General features: G+C 44.2%; 2 protein-coding genes and 1 long non-coding RNA gene across 6 annotated transcripts; 1 reads left to right on the forward strand and 2 right to left on the reverse strand.

Annotated features, from left to right (window-relative positions):
- The first annotated feature begins 3,840 nt into the window (after positions 1-3,840).
- Positions 3,841-5,155, forward strand: Him (Holes in muscle). Its single transcript, NM_133045.4, has 2 exons — positions 3,841-4,232; positions 4,628-5,155. The coding sequence occupies exons 1-2, from the start codon at positions 3,948-3,950 to the stop codon at positions 4,919-4,921; spliced, it is 579 nt and encodes a 192-aa protein (NP_573273.1). The 5' UTR covers positions 3,841-3,947; the 3' UTR covers positions 4,922-5,155.
- A 70-nt stretch (positions 5,156-5,225) lies between these two features.
- CG33639 (uncharacterized protein) lies at positions 5,226-20,490 on the reverse strand. 4 transcript variants are annotated; one of them, NM_001272747.1, is made up of 8 exons: positions 19,511-20,490; positions 15,076-15,239; positions 14,305-14,470; positions 12,867-13,020; positions 8,880-9,029; positions 8,365-8,458; positions 7,644-8,313; positions 5,226-7,531 (listed from the first exon to the last, which is right to left on the reverse strand). In NM_001272747.1, exons 3-8 carry the CDS (start codon positions 14,446-14,448, stop codon positions 7,418-7,420), a joined length of 1,326 nt encoding a protein of 441 aa, NP_001259676.1. In that variant the 5' UTR covers positions 14,449-14,470; positions 15,076-15,239; positions 19,511-20,490; the 3' UTR covers positions 5,226-7,417. The 4 variants fall into 4 exon arrangements, with proteins under 4 accessions (NP_001259676.1, NP_001188670.1, NP_001188669.1 ...); NM_001201740.1 differs by having other exon boundaries at positions 7,376-8,313; positions 15,076-15,242; positions 19,511-19,938; positions 20,062-20,490; NM_001201741.1 differs by having other exon boundaries at positions 5,226-8,313; positions 15,076-15,242.
- A 1,399-nt stretch (positions 20,491-21,889) lies between these two features.
- lncRNA:CR45622 (long non-coding RNA:CR45622) lies at positions 21,890-22,863 on the reverse strand. The gene has a single exon (NR_123938.1). It is a non-coding gene; the product is annotated as a long non-coding RNA:CR45622 (long non-coding RNA).
- Between the last annotated feature and the right edge of the window lie 626 nt (positions 22,864-23,489).

A 23,489-nucleotide genomic window follows, 5' to 3' on the forward strand; every position in this document is an offset into this window, starting at 1 on the left:
CGCGAATTGGGGAAGTTCCAAATAATTCACAGAAAACCAGAAGACACCAGATATATTGGACCATACAATCCCTGTATGCCTATATCTCAATCACAAATTGATTTGCACTTTAAAAAATGATTGGAGATATAATATTTATTTGAAAGTATAGCTAATTTTACAAGTTAAGATACAAGTTGAATTCTCTTGTATGAATTTACAAACTTATGTTCTGTGGTGTTTGTCAACACCATTCTTTATGTTATTCAAGATATATAAAATTAAAATATTTCTTCACGTTCTGGAATATTTTTTCCCGTGCACTCGACTATTATACAACTTCATTTGGTGTCAAAACCGATGAGAATCTGTTTCTGGAGGCTTCTGTTTATTTGGTTTTCTGCGATGGCTTCCGCGCCAGCTGAAGTATCTGATTTGCTGCCTTGTTTTTGTTGATATTTCTGCGAAGGGACTTGTGCTTTTCAAATGGCCTTTTTTTGGGATTACGGCAAGGGCGCGTTTCCCACGCTCGATCCCCACTTACCATTGGTGCACGCGATTGCGGCAAGCTGCTGAGGCAAGCTATTAAACGCCACACTGGGCCGGGGGGCGGTACCGGTGGGCGTGGCAGGGGAGTCGACACATGTTGTGTGCCAGAGAACTTTGCTCCGATCCCCAGATCATCAAATAGTTGTCGCTGTCTGCTCGTGCGCAAATTGCAATACTTTGCATACCCTTACTGCAGGGTATCTGAGCTTGGACTTTAAATAAGGGGGTATAACATAGCTTATACTCTCTATCTCTGTTATAAAGTCAATTTTCCTTAGATCTTTAGTACAGTGGGTAGTTAAGGAGACATAACTTCCAAAAAAAAAAACTATAAAATTGCAATAATTTATGCAAAATATGTATTTTATTGAATGGGATGAATAATTTACCTTATACGACTGTAAAACATTTCTAACGATTAAATGCACTTCTAAAAGTTTTCCCACAAGTAGGTGAGCTATTATGCTAAGCGTTCCATGACTTGGAATCTAAGATCTTGTTTTGATCTTCGCTGATCTTTGAGAACTCGGGGATTACTTACACATTTCTGGGCAGGCACAAGTGGGCCGAGGCAGTGTAGATTCATCACGTTTTCACTCAACACACGCAGCTCATTAACAGCCCCGCTGACAACTTGTCAGGACTTCCCCCTCGTGAATCCCCCTGCTACGCAACCCCCATTCCCCGCCCATTCCAACACTTCCCGCCGGGAGCGTGGGAAATTATGCGTGTTGGTGGGACGTCGGGCGGTGAAAATTGGCGCGCTCTTCGGGGGGCCACACCGCGTGGCATTGACAACTCTTCCACATTTCGCGCCCAACGATGCGTTGGCATCAGTGGGTCACAGGGATTACGGCTGGCTGGGATTCCAGAGCCAGATCTTTTTCAGCCAAAACTTTCAGCTTTCGAAGACCTCAAGCGATAGGAGAGTGTCGGAAGTCCAGAAATAGACGCGTAGCACATAAATTATGGATCGTATCGAGTATCGATTAGCCCGGGACAAGCGAAGCGATAGGGAGACATATTTTTATTACCCTCTCGGGGACCTGCACTTGTTGGCTTCGCTTCTATGAAAGATCCCTCTACCATATCACGTATGTGGGCTCCCCCAATCGAACCGAGTTGTGGGAAATGTTTTCCCAGGCCAACAGCTAATTGTCACTCCAAGGGTTGTCCCCGCAGCCCAGACGACAGATAAGCGGGCAAGTGAAGCCCAGCGATCTGAGTCAAGTGAAGGGCTTCAATTTCTTTCCCGAGTGGAACTGGGATATCGAAATTACATTTGTAACAGACGTTTTAGTCCGCAATCCTCAGCTAATGGGACTTACGAACATATATTCATCTGAAATTCAAGAACATGCGCACTTAAAGAGCAGGGAAGTCGCACACGCGCAAGTCAGGCGCTCAAAAAGGGATCTTCGGAGGTACAGTGGGCAAAAGACTGTAAATAAATAATATAAATAAAATAATATTTAGCTCTATGTGTTTATATAATCTACAAAGTAGTTAACAAAAAATATAAAATGGATATAAAAATACATCTTATATATCCCTATAATAAGAAATAAATAATAATTTTAGTAAATTAATTTTGTTACACAAAGTACCTGTATTATTACCTCTTTTTTGTTGGTTGGTTCTTTTTTGATGTGGCCCCACTGTGCTCTCTTATCAGTGCGACAATCAGGCATTGCCTTTCCCCATCGGGGGATTCTAATTCCGTGGACGATGGGCCGAAACGCCTATAAAGTCGCTCATTAAAAATGTTTAATTATGGCCCATCTTGCATCTTGCACCGATGTGGATGGGGTTTGTCGGCAATGATTTACATTATAAAAATGCCCGTTATCTGAGCATTTTGTACGCTCCACTCCCTCTTCCCCCCTCCAAAAAAAAAAAAAACAGATATGTATATTCCCCGAGATATTCCCAAGCGGCCAAAAATAGACGCAAATTGTAACGCACTTGAAGTGCACTCTGAAACATCTTGAAGTCCAAATAAAATAGCAGAGAGACCCACAATAATATACGTTGATATACACATGTATATATGTATGTATGTACATAAAGGGCCAGGAGCAGGAACGTTAGGCATGCGGTGGTACGAGCACCGTGGTGCGAGCGAGAGCGCTGTGCTGCCTGAGGGAGAGGTAGCGAGTGGGTTGCATTGCGCACACAGAACATGTGAATGCAGAGTTCAAGTGCATGCCGTGACACAGACACGCACACACACACACGCACACACAGATGAGTAGCCGCTGCAAAGTGTTTTTTCCCAGGCGCTATTTATAATATGCATCCCGTCGCCGATCCGATCCGATCCAATCCAATCCGATTGGATCCCATCTTGCGGCACTACGATTATGACGCTCGACACGATGATGCATTCGCAGAGTTTCCCGATCGCAGAGTACCCTGTACTCGAGTAGTTTTTAGATGCAGTATTATTAAGTAGAAAATTGTAACCGTATAATATTCCATTATATTAAATATTTTTATAGCACTAAAGAAATAAAAGCCCATTTTATAATTTATATTACAAAAATACTTAACCATAGAAACTTATGATATGATACCAATATTTAAGTTCCAAAAAATGTAGAACATTTTTAAGTATATACTCGAAAATATTAATTTTCAAAATTGATATTCAAGAGATATTATAAAAAGATCCCCATTCTAAATATCTAACATCATGCCATGCTTTCTAATGAGTATAGTATACCCCTGCTACCCTGTCAATCCGCAAAACAGGCGCCGAAACATGCGGTTTCTCGCAGCAGACTGCCACGGGAAAAATTCGGTTCGAGATTTGGGAATGGATGTATGACGGAGCAGAAGGAGCAGGACCCGGATTTCGGATTTCGGAATGGATATGGAAATGAAGATGGAAATGGGACTTTGACTGCGCGACGGCCACATGCGCCGCTGGCGATGCCGCTGGATGTTGCATGTGGCAGCGGTCGGTGCAGCAGCGAAAGTGTTGCAGCTGTATGAGAGGGTCTATTTTTGGGGCGATTGTGCGGCGCTGGTGCTGCCACATGTGTTCTGTGTTGGGCTGCTAAAAGGCATTGTAATGAGAGCAGAAAATAGAATTGACTCCACTTGAGCAATGTCCCATAAAGCGGGAGTTTCGAGTTTGGCGCGCAATGTGCCGCACCAGCAAACGAACAAAAGAAAAAAAAAAAAAAAAAACACAGCCAGTAACACATGGGCCCACGAGTTATGTTTTATTTTTAATCCCACAAAGAGTCGATCTCCAAAACAAACCCGCAGAGAGCACATATAAAGAGACTCGGTGGACGAGTGGTTCGAAACAGTCTTCCGCCGCAGCTCGACGCGCTCGCATATCGGGAATATATAGATCGGAGATATCGCAGGACCCACAGCAGAGCAGAGCCGCAGAGCCACCAACCTCGATGGGCGTCATCTACAAGATACTGAAGCAGCAACGCAGCATGGATCTCAGCCTGAGCTCGGCCACCAGGTGCAAGGTGCAGGCGGCCATCAAGCAGCGCCAGCAGCAGCGCCGCCTTGAGGATCACATGGTGGAGGAGCGGGATCGGGATCGGGAGCGGGACCAGCAGCCGGATCAGGATCAGAACCAGGTCCAGAATCACATCGACAAGGATAAGGAGGAGCTGGCCGAGCAGCAATTACAGCAGCTGTGCAGATTTCTAGCCGAGAATGCGGCGCGAAAAAAGGTGAGTGCGGCAAATCCAACAACTAATTTGTGGATATGATTAAAAAAAAAAAATTATATAACAAATAACAGCTGTATAGTATACAGGCTTGTTTAAAGCTTTGCGAGTTATGTTCTTTTCCATCTTTCATTATATTTTTCACTTCGATTGAAGAGGATTCAATTTATTAAACCTTTTAAACCAAAGAACAAAAACATTAAACTATATTACACATTTAAGCAAATCACAATTTCAATTTAAGACTGTAGAACTTAGACTTCACTTGAAAAGCATTTTCATTCAAAAGTTAAACAAAAGCATAGTTAAAATTATTTTGATAGAAAATCATGTTAATTAGCATAAGTAAGAAAAACTTATTATCTAATTGAATATTTTTTCCAAAATTTCGCCATCAGCGTCAGCGTTTCAAGCTGCAGTACCAATGCAATCTGGCCATCGATCAGGATAACGATCAGGAGCAGATGCCGGAGAAGGAGCACTTTGCAGCGCCGCCGCACGAGATGGACCTCGAGTTCATAGAGCAGCTGCAGCAATCCTCGCCCGCCAAATCCCACGGAGCAACTGGGCAGGCGCCACGTGATAGCATCCTGCTGAAGATTCGCCACCAGATCTTCGAGAGAAAGCGGCAGAGGCAGCGCCAGTTGGCGGAGCTGGTGCAGCAGCGAATGGTGGTGTGGCGACCTTGGTAGCCGGATTCCCCCAAAACAAGGAGAAAAAGAGGGAGATAGCTAGAAAGTTAGAAAGAGAGAGAGAGAGAAATCCGGGAACTGAGACTAGTCTAAGGGTTAGCTTTAAGGACGCATTCGGTATTATTCCTGCTGCTGTGTGATGATCGCGCTGCTCTTCCATTTTCCCACGCCTCTGCAAACCGACTTTATTTTTTTTCCTGTTAATAAATAGTTAAGTAATAAAGATTTTTTTTGAAAATAATACCACCACTTCTGTTTTCCATTTACCCTCAGCAATTCGAAATGAAAGTCTGCAGATGCGTTTCTAAAGATTTTTATTCAATGAACTTTGACACCAATTAAAATTGTTTATTCGTATCGGGTATTTGAATGCTGTTTATGGTTAGTTATGCATTGCATTGAATGGTTTATTCGTTAAACTCCATCTGCCTTCGTTCACACTGTTCTGACTCTATTTATGGATATTCTTAGTTCGCCTTCGTGATGCCTGTTCTGATTTCCGGGTTTTTGGTGTCCTAAATGCCTCAAGTTGCCTGACGTTTCACATTTCATATTTCATATATAATTTTCTTCATTTTTTTTTCAATTCAATCTTCTAATTTCCTAAACATTAATTTCTTTCTTGGCTTTGAGCTGAGCTCTGGAAAACGAAAACAAAAGGATCTACGTTCATTCATTGTGATGATTCACCTTTGAGTAGCTGCCACATGCAAGGATATTCGTCAATATCCAAGCAAGTATGTTAATTGTTAGCTTTTGTAACGACTAGGATGTAGATCGGAAAATATTGATTTACTCACACATTAAACTAGTACTTGAAGAATTTGAAGTTATTAACTTTTGGATACATCTTTTGCAAATAATTTTACAATCTTTCGGAATATTTGTCAAATACCTCGAGGAAATTCAAGGAATTGGTACACATGTTATTTGAAATTTAAAGGAGTTCTCGACTGCTGTTGTTTAGAATTTATTTCCGGATATATTCACTGAAGTCGCTGCCAAACTGGATTAGTAATCTCGAAACTCCTTTGGCAATTTGAAAGTTCTGATCCACTCCATCGTCGCTACTGCGCCATTACTTGAGGACATAACTAATCCTGCTCCATCGTTAGATAGATATACATTTCGATATTTGTGAGATTACTGTAATGTATTCCATAGCTTAGCCTTGGGCGCTGGGTAAATAGACATCACTGAACAGTTTCGGTTGCTTTGCTTTGTTTTAATACTAGGTACACACATTTAGTTAAGTTAGCTACGCGTGCTGCAAGGGTTCATTCGGCCAGGGGTCAGGGGTCAGTTATCAAGACCTCCCCTTTCAGACTGACAACCAAGGTCGGGGGAATTGTACTATGTAACTAGATAACTTAGTCCTCGAATTATAACTAGAATTAAAAATATAACTATTCGTAGTGCGACTACAATTAATTAACTTAACAATTAACAATTCAATCTCAATTCACGCAACAATTCAATACAGTTTCGTCAGACGAAAGGGCTCAGCACGTTGCCAGATATCCATCTTCGATCTCAATTTGGATCTGGATCTATATCTGGGGCCGGGGTTGGAATCCGGATTCCTCTTGCGCGCACTTAAATGCTATAATCAATAGATACATATATGCATATATAAATATATTCGCTTAAAGTTACGCGTGTATACATAAATACGTCGTTTACATAAATATCATTCACATATAGGCATATGCAAGTGTATATATAAGTATTGTATGTCTGCATATTATCATCGTAAAACTCTTTCTCTCTCTCTCTCGCTATTGTTCCATCTCACCTGTCTATACCTGTCTATATGTCAATATGTCTGTCTGTCGTTGTCCTGTCGCTGTTCCTGTTTCTGTCTGCATCTAATGCTAGAGTAAACGAGCTCTTTGGTTATCAATACGGCAAGCAATCTATCCATTGATAAAACTATCATATCTGCATCTATACGTGTGGCTTGAGGATCTTGATCCTGCGACATACACATTCCGCAAGCTACATTGTGGTGAAATCATTCGGCGCAAATGCTGATCGAAAGTCGAACTGGTTTTACCTATCGATATCAATTATTTCACCAATTACGGATGTGTTTTCGATTAAGTTTGGTTTTTAAGTACCTAATTCTAGTGCTAAAAAAAAAAAAATGTTTATCCATATATTTAAATATATATGTTTAAGGAACACACACAGACACTTATATACGCAATGCGTGGCGCTGAATATCAATTATCGTTAATCGTTAGTTGTTTATCGTATATCATTTTTCGTTCATCGATACTTGAACACGTTCAAATGTCGCAGGATCTCAAGCGAGAGAAAGGGCACCCTTTAACCTCGACGACCTGGGGGGTAAGTGGAAGTGGTGATGACGGTTTTGGAGTTGGGTGGTGGTGGTGGGGTTACTCTGGGCTGGGAGGGTTCTCGGTGTTCGGAGTTCGGATCTCGAGTAGCGGATGGGTTGTGGTGGTGTTGTTGTTGGGTGGTAGGCATTGTCTAAATGCTACTCGATCGTCCCAGGCCCGAGGTGGTAGTTATGTGGTGCTTTTGATGGCCCCTGTCCACCTTAGTGAAGCACGCCATTGGCACACCGGGGCCGTTCGTCGGGTTCTGCGGGTGTGAGAGTCAGCGCCGGTATTGCCGGATGAAAAATAGAAACGTGGCCATTTCCGGTTCCGGCTACCGCTACGGTTCCGGCTGTGGCCGGTGGACTGGCACTCACCTCGTGCTCGGCCTGGTGGCAGAACTTGCCCTTCAACCAGGGCCACTTGATCGTCCTCACCAGGGTGTTGCGGAAATCCTCGCTGAACAGGCAGTAGATGTAGAAGGTCAGCGAGTAGTTAATCAACTCCAGCAGATTGGCGCTGGCACGGAACACCTGGAAGGGGAAGCTCGGATAGACCTCCGAGGCGATCGTCATGTGGAGAATGGCCATCGGCGAGACGCAGACCAGGAACAAAATCGATGTGCTGCCGAGCAGCAGGAACAAGCGCCGCTCCTCGGCGAACTTTCGCGGATCGTCGTCCTTCAAATAGCCGTGTCCATGTGCATGTCCATGTCCATGACCATGTCCGTGCCCATGTCCGTGACCATGTCCCTGGGCATGCGGACGACTGAGCACCATCTTGCGGCGGCGCTCGCAGGTCCGCCTGTAGACCATCATGATGCGCATGTTGAGGCCACCGATCACCAAAGTGGGCACCAGTTTAAAGATCACCTCCAGCATGATCTTGTAGACGCGATAGAAGATGGTCTGCTGGTAGATAGTGTTGTCGCGTCGCAAATATACATATACGTCACTCGATCCAAGGATGCATTTGATCAGTTCGCCACGAAAGATGCTCGGTAGATAGACGATTACCGTGGCCAAGCAGGTGAGGAATACCACAACGCTAGGTTGGATCAATTAAATAGACCATCTACAGACTTTCAATGCGACTTACCCAGGTGGTCCCATCACTGGTCGAGCAAATCCTGGATGGCAAACGGACACGTAACGTTCAATGGTCAGCACTAGTAACATCATTACGCCAACGCCTAGGAGTGCAAATGGGATAATATTCCTTGTAAATATTATCAAATAACAGATATCTGTTCAAGGATTAAATGATCCCAACGGAATAAATTTTATGATTTATTATTATGAAATTATAGGCGTATCTAAATGTATGAAATATTATCTTCTAACATATGCTTATCAGTCCATACTAATAATGTCTGGCTAGCTCCTAAAACAAATAGCTTTTTATTACAATTTAAGCACTGTTGACATCTGTTCCTTTAAATCAAGCACATTACGCTCCATTTATGGTACATAAACAGTTTCATAACGTGTTGTTTTATATATATTTTTAGTATATCCGAGTGAACTTAAAGCTGAGTCCAACTTTTGAACCTTTTAGAAGAGCTTCGACCCTTGAAAGCTCCTCCTGTTGCAAATCCAAAATCCTAGACTCACCCAAACAGCCGTTGCCCAGATAAAGCTCCAGGTGGGCGGTGTAGAAGGCTGGGCCGAACTCCTCCCACTGTCCTCGATCCTTGTGGACCAGCATGCGGATACCGAAGGGAATGGCGAACACGATGGCCAGCAGGGCGGCGGTGGAGTAAGCTGAAAGGATGTGCGGATAAAAAGGACATGAGAGATGGGTGCGGTAGCGAGTGGAACAACAAAGGGATTAACTCGGGCACATCTATAAAAATGTCCTTTATGGTTGGGTTTATGGCATAATTATGGCGCCGTTTCCGTCCATGTGGCAACAGGAAGTCCTGCCACGCACACAACCACACACATTCGCAAACGTAGACAACGGCACTTGAGTCGCGGGGCCAAATGAATGGCTTTCCTTTCCGGTTCCCTTTTCTTCACTTCCTCTGCTCTGCCTCCCATTTTTCCTTCATTTTTTTCCCCCCCGTGATAACTTTTACTCGTGTGCCGCCTGCGTGTGCGTGTGTGTTGTTTATTGATTTATTATTTTGTTTATGACCATATAATTACATTATTACTAATATCATGTGCGTCCTCCTGCTGCCACTTCCCGCCAAATTGCTCTGCACACAAACAGAGCCTAATGTTCGATATATGACTTCCCGGGCGCAAAATAGAAGGGGGAAGGACACGAGAGCAGAGATAGCCTGCTCTCATAATGATGGGCATCTAATTGGGTACAGGGACACATCAATATAAATGTCAGTTTTGTTTGCGCCAAGCCTGACAAGTGTCCTGCCTATCAGTGCCAAATTTCGGCACAACCACCCACCCCTTATTATACAAATCTCCAGTGTTTGCCTTGTCAGCGCTGGCATTTCATTCGAAGGACCCTCGATGGCTTAACGGATCGCTGGACCAGTGATGGAGTGCTTCGTGCCAGATCTCTCTCTCTCTCTCTCTCTCTTAAATTTATTTAAACAGCTAAGATCGGGCAATCTGCCTCTTGCCACTTTGGCATTCCCCAGCTGGCAATAAAACATTTTTGCCCATCCGCAGCTGCATAACTCTGGTCAAAACACACACGACACACGAGTTGGCCCAGTGGAACGGACAAGGACGAGGACGAGGACGAGAAAGAGCGACAGGACACCATTTGGTGGCAATGACCGCCAAATAACAAATGGGCCGCCAGTCGGTTCGGCATCGTAAAAAGGCTGCGAGCGGCAAAATATTTTTGTTATTTTAATAAAATGAGCAACGCGTTGGGCGGTGGTAGCGATGGTTGGTGATGGTGATGGTGCTCTGATTTCGGTCATTATTACTCATGCCGCCAAGGCTCCTCACAACTTTTATTTACTGCCACTTGAGCGGCAGAACCGAGCCGAGTCTGGTGATATTTCAGTCAGTGAGCAGCCAAAGGGTCTCGCTTTGCATTTCCCTACATTCCCTACACTTTCTGCATGGTTCTAGTCCTTTTTCGGCCCCCACTTCCCCACAACTTTTGTTGACTGAGGCAGCAGGCAGTCGAAAGGGCAATCAATTATGCTGCCATAGCATCCGTATTACATTTGAAGCATTTTACATTTTATTTTCACATTTTGCAGGGACAAGACGTCCCGGATCCTCCCGTCCACGACCTATACCCTTTTATGGGGTACTAAAATTCCAGTCAGATCGGCCGCACACTTTTGGCCGATGGCAGGTCATAAAGTCGAAGATTTATCGGGCACGAGCCTCGAGGTAGCCTATCCAGATCTAGGAACGATAGCAGTTTTTAATCAAAAGTTTAGATTTTTTTTTAGCAAAACATAAATCTGTACCAGTCTTCAGGTCTTCTGCCCATTGCCACTTAGGTATGCATCTTAAAAGTTTAAGGAACCTAACTCCTTACACTAAGAATATAAAATTTTAAGGAATATATCGGGGTCACCAAATTTACTGCTCAGATCCAGCCAGATAAGACCAGTTTGGATAGGTACCAGAAACTCATAATAACAGATGTCTTTAGCGCTTAGTGTACCGATTTTAACATGAGAAAAATACCATTACTTAGTACACCTCAACTTGCTCGAGTATAGTTAGATATTTTACACGAATTAATCGGGGTCACCACCGTATTAAACTTTTTTAAATACAATCAATAACTGTTGAGGCACCTCAAAGAACAGCGGAAGTTATCAACATTATGAACATAAATTAACAGCCTTTATTAACAACCAACAATTCGCTTGACCAAAATATACTTATGCAATCGGGGTCACCAACTTGTATGGTCAATCCTTTACACCCAGGGTATTTGTCGCTTCGGCTCAAGTGGAATTTCCCCATGACTAGTAAAGTGAGTCGCCTGTTTCTGTTTTCCTTGTTTGCATCCATTCCTTTTCTATTTTTTTTTTTTGGATGGGTAGAGGGGTCGGAACAGGAGGTTCAACATGAGTGATAGTCGAGGCTAAAAAATTACCAGCAAGTGGCGGCGTTGACAAAGTTGCCTTTTTCCCGCCAGCCCCAAAAGTGGCGGAAGTGGAGCTCATTAATCAATTAAAGCGCCATAAAGCAAACGAGTGCCTAATAGAGTTGACATGCTGTCTAATACAGCAGAAAGTTGGAGGCTGGGCTGTGGTTGGGGCTTAGTGGCTGTGCATAAATTTCCACGGGGTTAACCGGTCTCATCTAATGAAATAACTTTCAATGAAGCTCTACACGAACACAAACACACGAATACGAATACAAATGCGGTAGGGAGTGCGAATACGACGGTACGCATATATTAGCCGCATTGTGGCAGCTTCAATTTTGCCAGAAATCGGCGAGGTTAATGAATAAATTCTGGCGCACAATGGCCAATATACGATGGCGATGGGGAATACGAAATACATATGTTCTAAAGCGAAACTCAATTTGGCAATCAGTCAAGAGTCGAGCCCAATTCCCTAACCTCCATCACCATCTCTATCTGCAGCTCCATATCCATACCCATTTCCATCGCCATCTCCACATCACCCGGAATGCCAATGAAGATGAGGAAATCCAAGGTTTGCGTGGGCGAAGACGTACGAGTGTGTCTCTTTTTGGGCAAAAATCCAATATGGGTTATCGCCAATCATACTCGAAATGGGAAATGAGCATGGTATTTAGGTTGTTCTTCATTGTCCCAGCAAAGTGAAAAGATCTTCAATTTCTTTTTTTTTTTTTTTTTTTTTTGAAAAGGATTCCTCAGGCCTAATCAACAGGCAACCTAAATTCATTTGACGCTACTGTGTTGCAACTCTGCAAGGCAGTGGATTTATTCTGGATTTTTGGGCCTGCACTAATTGGAAATTGATACTGTTTAGATTTGATGGACATATTCGCCCAATTGTGCTGGCCATTGTTCAATAAATCACTTATCATTGTAATCAAGAATGCCAAGCAAAAATTTTATGCAGCTAGCTGCTGAACGAGTTAACATCCCAAATTGATACTACTCACATTGGAGAAAATATAATTGTGTTTTCATCGTCTAATCAAATGCAGAAAGTTTAAATAATAACAAGAGGGTATGTGAGAACAGCAGAATTGAATTTCTAGCTGCGAAGCTGATATGGTTGATGGAAATCTTTTGTTCTCTACCTATTGGTTGAAAATGAATAACATTTTTAATTGCTTATCAAAAGGTTGATGCTGAGTTTATCGACAGTGAGTTTTGATTTACACATTCGATGTTGATGTGTGGAATATTTTCTGTGAATGTTCACAGTCATAAAAGGCAGTAATTAGTGTAAGAAAAGGACTTCCAGTTTGCGCAACGAGCTCAAAGCTGAAAGTGTACATTGTTATTCGCAAGTATTGAGTTCGAAAATGCACCCATGACTCAAATTAGGAAATATTTGAATATTGGCTTGTGTGCGGTTGCGGATTAATAGGCACTAGAAACTTGCCCGTTTTGTGGGTGGGTGTGGTCGAGGACTCTCTGAAGGATGTACATGCATATGTACATACATATATGTGTGTATGCTATATGTGTGCTTTTCAACTTACCCCGCATGTAAATGTAGGCGGTGCCACGCATGTTGCGCCTGGTGAGCACAACCAGGTTGAGCACGTTGCCTATGATGCCCATGGCGCAGATGATGGGCAGCACCAGGCCATAGCAGTATTCCCTCAGCGATTCCGTCCGCGGATCCTCCACATCCTAAAAAGGATAGTAAACAAGTGGGTGTAAGTACGGCTGTGTGTTGTTTGTGTGCTCGGGATGCGGGTGTGGGAATGGAAATGGGAACAGCTCGTAAATCATCTCTTTGTGGCTTCGCTCGCTTTGTTGGCACTCGGATGGGCTGGCGCAGATAAAAATTCAATAGTCAACTTGACACTTTTATTTTGTGACTTTTTATGCGCACAAACACACTCACACATACATATACGCACGCATGCCTCGCATGCGGCATTCTTCTGGCTCCTGAGTCACTTGCTCCTTTGATGCCACATGTGTGCGCCACCCTAATGTGCCACGCTTTGTTTTCTATTTTTGCATTCGCCCATTTGCCGAGCAGCTCGCCTTGAGCCAGAGTTGCGAACAAAGCAGCTTTTGGCTGTCTGTCAGCCAGCTAGGTCAACTTTTAGTACCCCGCATTAGTGAGATGAAGGGCTTAGTGGCCTTCGCAAACTGACAAGAAAACGCGCTGCGCTTTGTTATGAGATGATTTTTCAGTCTTTGGCGAAAAATTAAGAGAAACGTTCGTTGTATAACAAATCCTCTAAAAATATTTCTAGCATTTGTATATTTTTGTCCATTAAAATGCTTTGTAAACTGTAAACATGTATATCTCTTCCAATTCTCAATAAGATTTTTATGAATATGTAAATTCCAAACATTGATTTATTACTCAGAAATGTCAAATTTAGATGACTTTTCATAACTTTCTACATACTTAACTTCTTGATGCATGACATGAATTTGTCACCGTTTTAAGGCTTATACAGCCTAAGCATTTTAAGTTTTTAAATGGTATTGAACGAATTTTCCTAATTTTTTCATGGCTTATGCCATGACGTGGCCTTCTGATGTTCGCAACTCTCTGTTAAAAAAAAGTTATAGCAGCCAAGTCAACATAAAGAGTTTATTTTTAAACCTAATTTTGTTTGCCAAGATTTAGCACGACTTTAAAGAGTTAAGGGAACCTGGCAACTGGATGCCCTGGCCACGGAGGCCATGCAGCTGGGCCTGCTGTGTCCTGAAATGAGCTACTCCCCTCCAGTTGGCCATGGTGTTTGGTTAAAAACATTCGAGAATGGCACTACCCGTGGCGCCCGAAAGTAGGCAACAGTTTTTCTGCGCAGCAGGCATCCTTTGCGAAGGCCAGGCGAACGACTGGGGCTAACTGGCCCAAGGTGCGAGCGAGCTGCTCCCAAACAGAATGGGCACCCAATCGGGACGGAATAACCGCCAACACTATTGAATGGCCAAAAACGCACTCACCCGATAGAAGTCGTCCCTCAGGTCGCTGCTGAAGACGGACGTGGCATTGGCAGCCAGGACGTCGACGCTGCTGGTGAGATTCGAGCCCCAGATGAACGAGCAGTAGGCGGGATCCTCTTCGGTGTTGTAGAGCCTCGTTATCATAGTTCGTCCGCTGTTGCCGCCGCTGCGAATCGAGTTTAATTTGTGTAAGTAAAGCGCCCGCCTGCAAGCCCACCAAAGAAATTGCGTGTAAAAATAGTCGGGTCCCTCGGTTACTTGGTTTCTTGGTTTCTCAGTTTGTGCTACCCGCCAGGCTCATGAATGAATGGCTTTGGCATGCCGATTGCCATGTAATTTAAATAGGAAGAGTGGGTGGCCTGGCGGTCGGATGGGCAAACGGACTGTGACGCGACTAGCGGAAACGGAAGCGTTCACTTGTACACAGTGCGATAAAAACAAAGAGCAAACGAAATACAAACACAAACTCAAACACACACATACACACTAAAAGGAACGCACAGAAAGATAAGGGGGCGTGGCGGGATGGGGCGGTTCAGTTGGCGTTTCAATTGGGACTTTGATTGCCGACGCGCAGCACAAACAAATCAACGAAAAATTGAAAAGCAACTGCCAGAGAGACGTAAAAATAAAATGCTGGAAATAATTGCGGCCCGTAAATAAGTTGGCAGTGAATGGGAAAATAAAAATGGGCGCCTACGGCAGGGGGAAATCAGGATACGCTTTATATGTATCTATATACAAGTATATACTGTATGGACTTAGACTTACCTGATCGGATCGGGAGTGCTAGTGGCTCCGCTCAGCCTGTTTAGTGCTCGGAGTGCTGCCAGCGTACTTCGGCATTGGGTTCGTAGAATCTTTGCCGGTGACAAGCCCGGGCAGAGTTGGTTGCGATCCTGGCAATCCTAGCATACTGCTGCATCTTGCAAAATCTTCTGAGCGTAGACCAAAAAGAAAGAATGAGTGGAAACAATGCTGAGTTATGATATTACAAGTCTGCTCCCCAGCCAACACAACAACTTCTACCATCGCCAGGCGGTGTTTTATTATGCGACAGGACACTCAGGACACACGCGAGCGTGTGTGTTCGTGTCGCTAGCTCATATGTGTTGTATGTATTGGTGTATTATTATTGACGTGTGGGCTGCGGCAACAGGTGTGTTTTATTTGCGCCCCGCCGCTCCCACATGAGCCACTCCCCCTCTTTCCCCTTCACCACCATTCCCCACCAAACGGCAGCGGCTAAGCGCTAAAATCAACGTTGACAGGCAGCTGAAATTCGTATAAAATACTTGATAAATTGCCCCCGAGTCAGGGCCGAACAGCAAGTGAGAGAGTTGGGGAAAATGTAAAAAAAATGCCAGATATAATACATATATATATAGACAGAAAACAAAAAGTGAGCTTTAAGGGCAAACAGCGCGCTCCCGTTAATGGCTTTGTGTCAGAATGGAATGGCAATGGCGAAAGGCGTGTTGTTGTTAGCCTCGGGTTGCAGCCCGCAAGTGTGCAGCACTTTTTGCGGCGGCGGTGCTGCACAGTGGGCTTTGGACGGCGGACCACCGCATATTTGCATATCACGCATACGCACTGTGGGCGCTTGGGGAAAAGCTGAGCACTCGAACCGAGCACCTGGCTGTGAGCTGCGGTGTGCGGTGAGTGCGGTGCGACACAAAACATGACACAAACTTAATTTCCCCAAGGCACAACATAAAAGCCATCGAAAGCAAGAGCAGCTGGGGATTTGCCAGCCAGAAACGCACGTTGCCTGTCGAGAGTGCTCACTGTACCTGCGACACCTGCACCGAATCCGGGATTCTGTGGGTGTCTCACTTTCGGTTGAAGTCGGATTCAGGCATAATTTATGCCTGCGATTATCATAATAATTCGCCAGACCAGTCCGACACACACGACTGCCTCGTGACTGGTGGCATGGTCTAGGGTGGCTCTACGCTGGCTCTCCGGTGGCTCAGTGTGGTCCGGTGTGTCCTGTGGATGGGTGTATGGGTGGTTATGTGGGTGTCGACTGTCAACTGTCGCTTGTTAGGTTTTGGTTTTCGAGCTCTTCGACGCTGCTGTTTGCCGAGCACTTACAGTTATTGCGGTTTAGTTTGCCTGGCGAATAAATAGAAGCCCGGATCGGATCGGTTCGGTTGTGGGCAGGTCGTATCCTCTCTTACCCTTCCATGGATTTGTTTTACATTTTACGTTGCTGCTTCACTTCACGCTTGTTTCTTTTTTCGGTAGTTTCTGCTTGGCTTTCCATTTTATTCGGTTAACAAACAGCAGTTTGTCATTTAAACAAACATGGGGGGGTAGCCAGATGATTCGGCAGCAATGGGGGTATGGTAGGAATGCCATGTGAGAGTGACTTGGCCTGTTTATCCTCCCACCGAAACGCAGGACAAAAAATCAGGGAAAGCCAAGGCAAAAGGCAAAACCGAAGCGTAGCTTAATGGACCTGCTGGGGCTTTTCCCGCTTTCCCGCCATCTCTCGTATCCCTTTTTTTTCCACAGCGATCCATCTATCTCTATCCCTGTCTGCTGCCGCATGTGTGCTGGCATGATTAATGCCTTTGTTTACATTTCCCGCTTCACGTTTGGTTATTTTCTTTTGGGTGGGGTGGCCGCCCATTTTCTCTATATTTGCGATTTGCGGCCGGGGCCTGGCAGGCGAATGATATGTTTAACAAAAAAGTTTAACGCAAATTAAGTCAAACTGGCAGCGCTTAACGATGTGCGACATAGATGAATATCCTTGCATGTGTGTGTACGAGTATCGGTGTGTGTGCGCAGCCATATGTCGTTGTGTGCGAGTGGACAGTTTGTCTACTTTCTGGGCGGTTCTGGACTACCGGGTCTTTAATTTACACACAAAATGATGTGGCCCTAGTGACAAGCTAGCAGGACAAGCCCTGTCAGCCAGAATACAACACACAGACGCACACGCATACAGATACATATACAGATACAGATACAGTCGCACTCATGTGGACACCCACACTCGGGCAGACAGCAAATTAAGTTTTTCCAGCAACAAGAATGAGCAAACTGTAAAAGGAAATCAACTCAAGACAAAGTTTAAGTAGATTCCCAGAATCCTGGAGAAGGCAAGAATCCAAGGACAGTGGATATAAATGGGTAAAGTGTGTTTAAAATATATGTGTGTTTCGTGTATAACAAGAAGATGGAGTAGTAGGGTACATAAAAATCATATAAAAAGATTTCCGTAACAAACATAAAATGTATAATGTAAGCACTTTCTTTTCGCGGAGCTTAAAAAAAAACGCAGGAATTTCATTTTAGCTTTTTACACAATAAAACTGATTGTTATTATCTGGAACAAGAGACTAATTCGATCATGTGTAACCTTACTGCTTAATAACGCCTTGTCACCCACTGCTCATTTATATTCATTATTAATTTAAAATCAGACTTTTCCCACTTCGATTATGCTGGTTTATTCCGGCACCATTGTGGGCACTGCGCACCTCTCCCGTCGGAAAAGTTGCCCAATCTGGCGGAGCTGCCGCCTAATCACCTTCCCTGGCCCCATGAAGTGTGCACACACACACTTGGAGCTGACGACACGATAAACTTGCCCCATTTGTTGGCCGAAGTCGTTGAGCGTTGACAGCCTCCCATGTGTGTCCTTTCTGACCATTAAGTTTTTAATTTCCTTGGCAGGACATGGCCGCTCCTGCTGTTGCCATTGCTGCTGCTGCTGCTGCTGCTTCTGTTTGCTGACCACCTTTTGGCGACTGGCATTTTTTTGGCTTTGTTTGCTTTTAATTACGCAATCATTTTATTTAATTTTTTCCGCCCTCCAATTAAGCTTTTAATTAAAACCCCAAGGCAACGGAAAGTGAAACTTCTCGAACTCCACGAACTTCTCTGCTCTGCTCTGTGCCACATTTTTTGTTTTTTTTTTTTCATTCGTGCACTTCTATTTCTTGTGACGAGTTTTTAATCGAAAACTTATCGCTGAGAGCAGCGCCTGCGCTGCCCGATTAATTTTCAATTTAAATTTACATTTGTATGCACAGCACGGCACAGCAAGTTTGGCCATAAATTGGCATGACCAGTTGACGTTGTCGCTCGGCAGTTATCGAAATTGCTTAACGGCGATGGCCGTTCCGTCGGGATTGCCACCCACAGCGAGATAAGCATGCAAAGTGTGTGTCCTTAGTGCCCGTCCTGGCAGGTCGCAGGGATATGCATAACCACGGGGAGAAATTGGTGGGGTCCAGCGACTTATTGAGATCTCATTGGGATAACTTTATTAATGTCGGCGTGGAGTCTAGAGAGCCATAGTTTTTCCAAACAGGAAAAGTACAAATGGCACAAATTCAAGCAACTATTGATAAAAACTCAAAATTGATTTAATAAGTATTTTTTTTTAATCAATAAAGTGGAAAGGAAAATGAATTTTGAAGCAAAATGTACTGCTGCATACTCTTCTAAACCTTTGATACTTCAGCAACTCGCACTGAAATAGTTATTAAGTGCACTCAGAATTGAATTAATATTTTATTTTAATCAGCTCTCTCACATTGTGTGCAGCTTTTCAACTGCCCCAATTGTTTTACTTTTTTTTTTTTTTAACACATTCCCAGGGTCCCTGATCCTTTTTCTCCGTGTCCCCGGGCGACTGCGAGTCCATATTTCGATGGGTGCTTCCCGGGGGACCGCCGTTAACTGCCTGCTGCCAGCTGATGCCACTGATGGCCGTTTAACATTTGACCCACACATTTCAAGCGAACTGTGAGCTTGTCTGAACTGGTCGCGTGGACTTGGGAACTTGGATCTGAATAATGTTGTGTTGCCACTCGAAAAACGTGACTTTTGCCGCCACTTTGGTTCGAGATTGGTATGTGGATTGGGTTCGTTTTTCGGTCCTCAACTGGAACTGGAAACTAAAAAAAAGAGCGCCTCAGGGCCATTGTTGTTGTTGATTCCGAATCCGAATCGAGCTGCAAGCAACGAGTTGCTGCTGGCACAGGACATAACTTGTAATAACGCGCTGACCCCTGCACTCACACACACACACACACACACACACACACACAATTACTAAGAACGGCACTAGCACGCACACATGAACGCCCTCGAAGAGGGGGCGTGGCATGGGGATAACGGTGAAGGAGGATTGTCGTCGTTGGCGGGAAAATGCACTCAAAATGAAAATGAAATGTCAACTTACCCGCAGAGGCGTGCGAAGGGCAGAGATGACGCTCTCGTTGCGGCTGCTGCGTTTTGTGGCAGCAACACGTTGTTGTTGCTGTTTCTCTAGCTCTGTTTTTTGTTGTCGCTGTCGTTGTTGTCGTTGTCGTTGTTGCTGTCGTTGCTGGTAGTGTTGCTGTAGCTAAAGCTGGTCTATAGTTGTTACTGTGGCAGTGGCTCTTCGAAAACTTATGCGCTACTAGTGAATATAACTCAGCTGCTGGCCAAAGTCTTTCCTTCTTCTTCCGTCTTCGTTAGCTGCTTTAGTCTCCTTCTTAGTTGTTTTTTTTTTTTCGTTTTTGGCAGTGACTGTGTGTGTGTGTGTGTATGGCAGCTGCTGTGGCAACTTTAATTGGCAGTGTTGCTCGGTGGGTGACTTTGATGGTGGTGGTACACGAAGTGGAGGATCTGTGTGAGAGAGGTAAAACATAAATCTGCACTTAAATGCGTTCAGAGGTTGCAGTTTGGCAAAGGGCTTAAGGCATTGCCACGCACACACACCAACGCAAATCAACACACACACAGACTCACCCAGCAAGGAAAGTTGGCGTTTCTGTTGCCTACTCTTGTGCGCCAAAAAGTTTCTTCGCCTTTCAATCCCCACGTTCTCGTCGGCAATGAAACTGAAACTCACGCACTGTTCGTCACTCTTTTTTAGAAAAAATCCTTCTATTTTTTTTTTTTTGATACTTTTTTATACCACTAACAAGTTCGGTACTATGCAATTATTGCAGCTCCACTCAAACTTTAAGCACACTTTGAATTTCTAATTCTTTTTTGTAAGCCCTCCAGCAACCAGGAAAAAAAAAATAAAAAAAAAATCGAAAAAAAAAACAGAAGACTTTGGCAGTGTGATCTGTTGCTGCTGGTTGGCGGACTGTTGGCCAGTTCAAGAACTACTGCTTCTGCTGCTGTTGCTGATGCTGCTGTTGCTGCTGCGACACATCCATGCCGTTTCGACTGCCCACGAGCAACTGAGTTGGAACTGCCTGGCGCAGCTCCTTTTATAGATATTGAAAGCGAGTTGAACGCGCCGATTGAAAGCGGGGAAATTCGTTGGCTTTCAATCGAATAGAGGGAACATTTTGGGGCTAAAAATTTCCCAGCTTTAAAGTGCAAGGAGGTTGATCAACAGGATGGCTGCAGCAGCTGCTTGTTTGCTGTTCCTTGTTGTTTTTTCTTGCTGTGAATGCTGTTATTATTTTATTTTTTTTTGTTTTGTTTGATTTTTTTTGTTGGCGATGTAAGCCAGGGAATGGGGGCGAAGGCAAACAATCTGAGCCAGGTTGCTCAGCCAGCCCTCAGCCAGCAGCGCATAAAATCAAAACAAATATAAATACCACAACGAGATGGCGTTGGCCGCAGCTGCAGAATCACATTTAGAATCAGAACGAGAATCAGAACCATAACCACCCACTTTGGCCGCCACCCAGAAAAGTTGGCAGCTGAAGGCGGCAGTAGCAGCCCTGCTGGTAAGCTGCTGCTTATCTTCTTTCGGTTTCCTAAGCCTTCGCCGGATTACGGATTGCGTATTGACAATCACGGCAATGGCAGCCAGATACCAGATACCAGTTCCCAGATATATAACAGATATATAGCGAAAGGCGGCTGGCGCAAGTGGAAAGTAGAAAGTGGAAGTAGTGGCAGTGATAGAGGTACTGCTAGTGGTAGTGGTCTTGGTGTTGGTGTTGGTGTTGGTGTTGGTATTGGTATTGGTATTGGTAGTGGAAATGTGCGGGAGACAGTCGTGTAATACCCAGACAGTTGCAGGCGGGCACAGCCTGCAAATATCAGCTGTCTCAACCGGTTCTGGTTTTGGTTTTGGTTCTCGCCTCTTGCCTCTTGCCTCTTGCCTCTCGCCTCTTGCCACTCGCCTCTCGGTTCTGGGCATTAAATGGCAGCCTCCTAGTTAGCACAGACCACCCCCAATGTGGCCGCCTCCTTAAGGGCCAACCCAGCCTCATTCCCGTCCGTCGTTGGGCCACCCTTTTCGGCCCATTTGGCAAGCCCACGTTGACGATGAGGACGACGTCGACGCCAGCGTCGAACTCACTTGAGAACTATTTCAATAAGCGTTATGCACGCATTGTCCTTCACCCTGTTTTCTCCACTGTCACTGTGTGTGTGAGTGTGCCTGTGTGTGTGTGTGTGTATGTGGTCGCCACCTCGCTGCAGTTTCCCCTTCCTTTTCCCCTTCCCCATCCTTTCCGCCAACAAAAGAAGAGCAAAAATTCACTCACTTGGTTGAAAGCGATTTTAGAGTAGTTCGGGTTGGTATCTTTTTCAAAAACACATTGTTTTCTAATTTAAAGTTATTTATTTATTTAACAAAGTATGGAAATATTTAATGTAAGTACTTACTGTACCAAAAGTTGAAGATATCCCTCATTTATTTATATTTATTTATTTATTTATTTATAATCGTTATGATTTTTATGAAACTGTATTAAAACATGTATTAAATAAAGTGGATTTTGTGTCTCGTGCCCTTTGTTCAAGTAGTAGTGCTCGGTTTGTCTAGGGTAACCGCTTTTCATCGTGGTACCGCTCAGCTTTTCCGTTCATCTTCTATTTCCATTTTGCCATCCGTCGCCAGCGATGTCGTTGTTGTTGTTGTTGTCCGTGTTGCCTACAAGCAATTTGCGGCGTTTTACATTTTGCATTTTGCGATTCTCATTTTGATTTTGATTTCGGTTGCAGTCAGCGCTAGCGTCGCTGCTTCCTGTCATTTTTTCCATGTGTGTGTGTGTGTGCATGTGTTGTATGTGCACGAGTGTGTGTGTGTGTGAGGGTCCTTTTGTTGATTGTCATCTCTGTCACTCAGGACCCCTTCATCCGCCATCCTGCCACATCCTTTTCGCCCCAGTGAGCCGCCTTAAGTGTATGTCTCTCTATTTGTCTGTCTATCCATGTGGCTGCGTGTTTTTCCTTGACTGGGCCACCTTGCGCCAATTATTGTTGCTTTGCGTCGCGACTTTTTAGCTTTTGGCATCGGCCAAATGCCTCCAATGTGTCCTGGTCCACGTTCCCGTCCATCCAGTTCAAACAATCGCATTGTGCTCTGTTCTCCTCCTTCGGTTCAGCAGACAGACACGCTTTTCCGCCGCCTTCCCTTTGCCATTCGCTTTCTTTCCATTCGCCTCCGCCAGTTTCATCCCCGCGCCGAGTCAGCCGTTTTTTGGTAAGTAGGTCATTGGCAAAGCTCGCGACACGAGGGTCGCCACACAAATATGTGATGGGGCGCAAGAGTTCATAAAAATTCATTGTTGCAAGAGCAGTTCACAGGCCGTTCGAATGTTCGAATGTTGTCAAGCAAAAGGTTTTTTTTGAAATACTTAACTCCAGGAATGCTATGCTTACTTCGTTTTACTATTTTAAGTCTTTATATGATTTTATTCAAAATTACGTATAAAACATAAGTTACAATGAATGGTATTTTTGACTTATTTGATTTTTAAAATAAGGCCCATTGTAGTAACTAACTGACCATATTCATGAAGAGTTTTTAACAACTAAAACTAAATGACATCTTAAGTTAATTGGGAGGAGCGGTGAAATGCTGCTTGTTGTAATGTAACAAATTATGCACTGCATCCTTTTCGATAAGTAGGTTACATTTTCAACTTGATCTTAAAGAGTTCGCAAGTCTCGTTGCTTTAAAATCAACGATACCCTGATTAAAGTATTATATTAAGCGTATTATGTTATTTTTCTAGTTTTTCAGTTTGCTCACTTGGGAAACTAGCTCCTGAATCCTTGGGACGCCCCTTAATTGGATGCTCCTGCCGTGGAGCTCGAGACATGTAATAAGGGGCGGCAAAAGAGAATGAAAAAAAGAGAACAAAAAAAAAAGCAAAAAAAAAAAATATATATATAGAGAAGAGGGAAAAGATTGGCGAAATTGCCGTGAAAGAGTTTTCAAAAGAATTTCTGTGCGCCGTGCCATATCCACCGCCACC

Source organism: Drosophila melanogaster, chromosome X (assembly GCF_000001215.4).
Source record: "Drosophila melanogaster chromosome X".
NCBI classification, from domain to species: domain Eukaryota; kingdom Metazoa; phylum Arthropoda; class Insecta; order Diptera; family Drosophilidae; genus Drosophila; species Drosophila melanogaster.

What these genes read in the sequence shown, in the direction of transcription:
- Him (NM_133045.4), top strand. Translation starts at nt 3,948, where the DNA reads ATGGGCGTCATCTACAAGATACTGAAGCAGCAACGCAGCATGGATCTC. An exon ending in AGAATGCGGCGCGAAAAAAG is followed by an intron (nt 4,233 to 4,627) that starts GTGAGTGCGGCA and finishes TTTCGCCATCAG; the next exon opens with CGTCAGCGTTTCAAGCTGCA.
- CG33639 (NM_001201741.1), bottom strand. Translation starts at nt 14,448, where the DNA reads ATGATAACGAGGCTCTACAACACCGAAGAGGATCCCGCCTACTGCTCG. An exon ending in TGAGGGACGACTTCTATCGG is followed by an intron (nt 13,021 to 14,304) that starts GTGAGTGCGTTT and finishes TATCCTTTTTAG; the next exon opens with GATGTGGAGGATCCGCGGAC. An exon ending in CCAGTGATGGGACCACCTGG is followed by an intron (nt 8,314 to 8,364) that starts GTAAGTCGCATT and finishes GATCCAACCTAG; the next exon opens with CGTTGTGGTATTCCTCACCT.